Source organism: Ascaphus truei, chromosome 13 (assembly GCF_040206685.1).
Source record: "Ascaphus truei isolate aAscTru1 chromosome 13, aAscTru1.hap1, whole genome shotgun sequence".
Lineage (NCBI taxonomy): Eukaryota > Metazoa > Chordata > Amphibia > Anura > Ascaphidae > Ascaphus > Ascaphus truei.
The window spans coordinates 47,416,747-47,419,183 of NC_134495.1; the positions used below are offsets into that span (position 1 = coordinate 47,416,747).

At 41.2% G+C, this 2,437-nt stretch overlaps 1 gene segment (V, D, J or C); it reads right to left on the reverse strand.

Moving 5' to 3' along the window:
- Positions 1-343: 343 nt before the first annotated feature.
- Positions 344-1,308, reverse strand: LOC142464547 (Ig kappa chain V-VI region NQ2-6.1-like). The segment is given in 2 exon segments: positions 344-924; positions 1,198-1,308. Coding segments are annotated over 2 exon segments (384 nt in total).
- Between the last annotated feature and the right edge of the window lie 1,129 nt (positions 1,309-2,437).

Consider the following 2,437-nt stretch of genomic DNA (forward strand, 5'->3'; position numbering starts at 1 on the left):
TTGGCTATAGGATCCTATGGAAAGTAAAACTCCAGGAAACTATAGGGTAAAAACATGTATTTATTTAAAAAAAAAAAACCTGTAATTGAGTAGAATCAAACATGTAGAAAAGGTTTATAGGAATATTTAATTGCTGGAAAATTTGATTTACCCAGTACTAGACACTCCTTTTTTTTCAGAGGGACTATTTTAAATATATATATATATATATATGTATATGTATGTGTATGTATATATATATATGTATATGTATGTATATATATATATATATATATATATATATATATATATATATATATATATATATATATATACACAAATCATTGTGACAATAAATACCTGTCTCAGGAAGATTGCATTCTTATGTACTGTACTGTATATTGAGTTACAAAGAGAAAGAGACTTCCCAATCATGAACCAGCAGGAGAGGAAGCATCTCCCCCTCCTACATACTTAGCTTCAGAGATTGCAGCTCACACAATGTATTTGTTACTTTGATTTCTGGGATCGATGCACTGAGACAAAGTTGCCACCTGGTGGCGCTGTATAAGCATAGTGTAAAGTCTGCCAGATAACAGTGAGAAGGAAGTTATTGTACATCTGCCTTATGCTCTCCTCCCAGTGTGGGACTCAGAGCGCAGTAATATGTCCCAGAGTCAGAGGTCCTCAGCCTGGTGATGTTCAGAGGGAAATGCTTGTTCTTGGTGTCGTGGTTATGAAAGAAGCGATCCTTGAGTTCCTCCTCCAGGTCCTTGTTCATGGTGGTATCTCTCAGGAGAAGGTGCAGTGTCTGCCCCGGTTTCTGCACATACCAGAACATGTAATATGCTGTTACATCGTAACTGCAGCTCAGTGTCGCCTCCATCCCTTCCCTGGCAGTAACTTCTGAGGGTGATTGAGTCACTTGATCCCCTGAGGCAGAGCCTGAAAAGGAAAAACAGCAGCAGATTAGGATGCCCCCAGTCACACACAGTGCAGCTCCTACACATCCTAATCATCTCAGAGAGCAGACATGAAACCCGCCCAGGACTGGAAAGAGAGACACACATTGGCTCAGGCTTACTGCAGGTGGATGGACGTGTCCTGTAACTCCAGGACAATATGTCCTTGTTAAGAGCTGAAAGTTTGCAGTTGTACAGTGGGAGAGCTCAGCTGGATTAAATATTCTTCATTAACTCCAAAGTGAGAATGACTTACTGATAAAGGCTGCTATCAGGGAAAGGCACATTACATTGAGGTTGTGCATGTTTGCTGCTGAAATTCGTCCTGTTACTAAAGTACTAACTACAGAGTAAGGATTATAATGCACAACTGGTGCATATTACAGGCACAGGAAGTGACGTGGGGGGGGGTTCTGTCAATCAACTTTTTGAAAATGTATCACGTGACCTGGTTTTTGATTCCCTCCCTCCTCGCCTGTACAAACCCAGAGCTCCTGTGAACGTCAAATTATTCTCATCAATGTCTTATGTGTTTGTGAGCTCTTTGGTGACAGGGATCCCAGTCTCTGGAGCTTTAGCATATATGTTTTGTGCACTTTTTCCAGTTCTTGTGCTTCTTAGTGAGATGTTAATAAAAGAATAATGGGATTGCAGTCATTGCTGATGCTTCTTAATGTTACAGCTGCACTAACCATCTCATCCCCTGTGCCTATGTGTTACCTTACCCTTACTTATAGATTGTAAGCTCCTTGGGGCAGGTTCTATTCTAACACACACATTGCCGGGTGGCTATCCTATCTCTTGTATCTCTATCCTATATTGTATCTCTAACAATCCATGACATGCCTGTAAATTGAATGTATCACCACTATTCATTTTAATGCAACAAGTTGATTAAGTCCTCCAATCCTGATGGATATGATATCACCTACTTTCCTCTTCGCCACATCACCACGGCAACGCAGCATCAAATGACACCGTGGGTCATGTGACGTGCGCATCACCATTGCAACGCACGCCAAATGAAGCCGCGGGGTCACGTGATGTCACCTGTACGTCATTTGACGCTGGATATTAGTTAAGGGGGGAGGGCGCGAGCATAGGGGCTGTCAGGCAGTGGGGGCGCAGCACATAAAGTGTGACCCAAAATGTCAAAACAGCTGCCTGTGGGTGGGTTTACTGGCATTGCATCTGATCCCAGGCTGTGTTTAAAAGCTGTGTTAAAACAGTGAGCATTGGCGTAAGTGCTCCATGTAATAATGGATTTAAGGCAAAAGGTGGCAGTGTGTGCTCATTTGCATGTCATTTCCCAGGATCCCTTGCTGCAGTGGAAGCATTTATGCTAGGTGATAATGGTGAAAAGCAGGGTTGCAGACCTGTCTAAGACATGTTAATGTGCTTAAAAGTAATATTTTTTACTTGCTATATATATATATATATATATATATAAATAGATAGATAGATAGATAGATAGATAGATAGATAGATAGATAGAT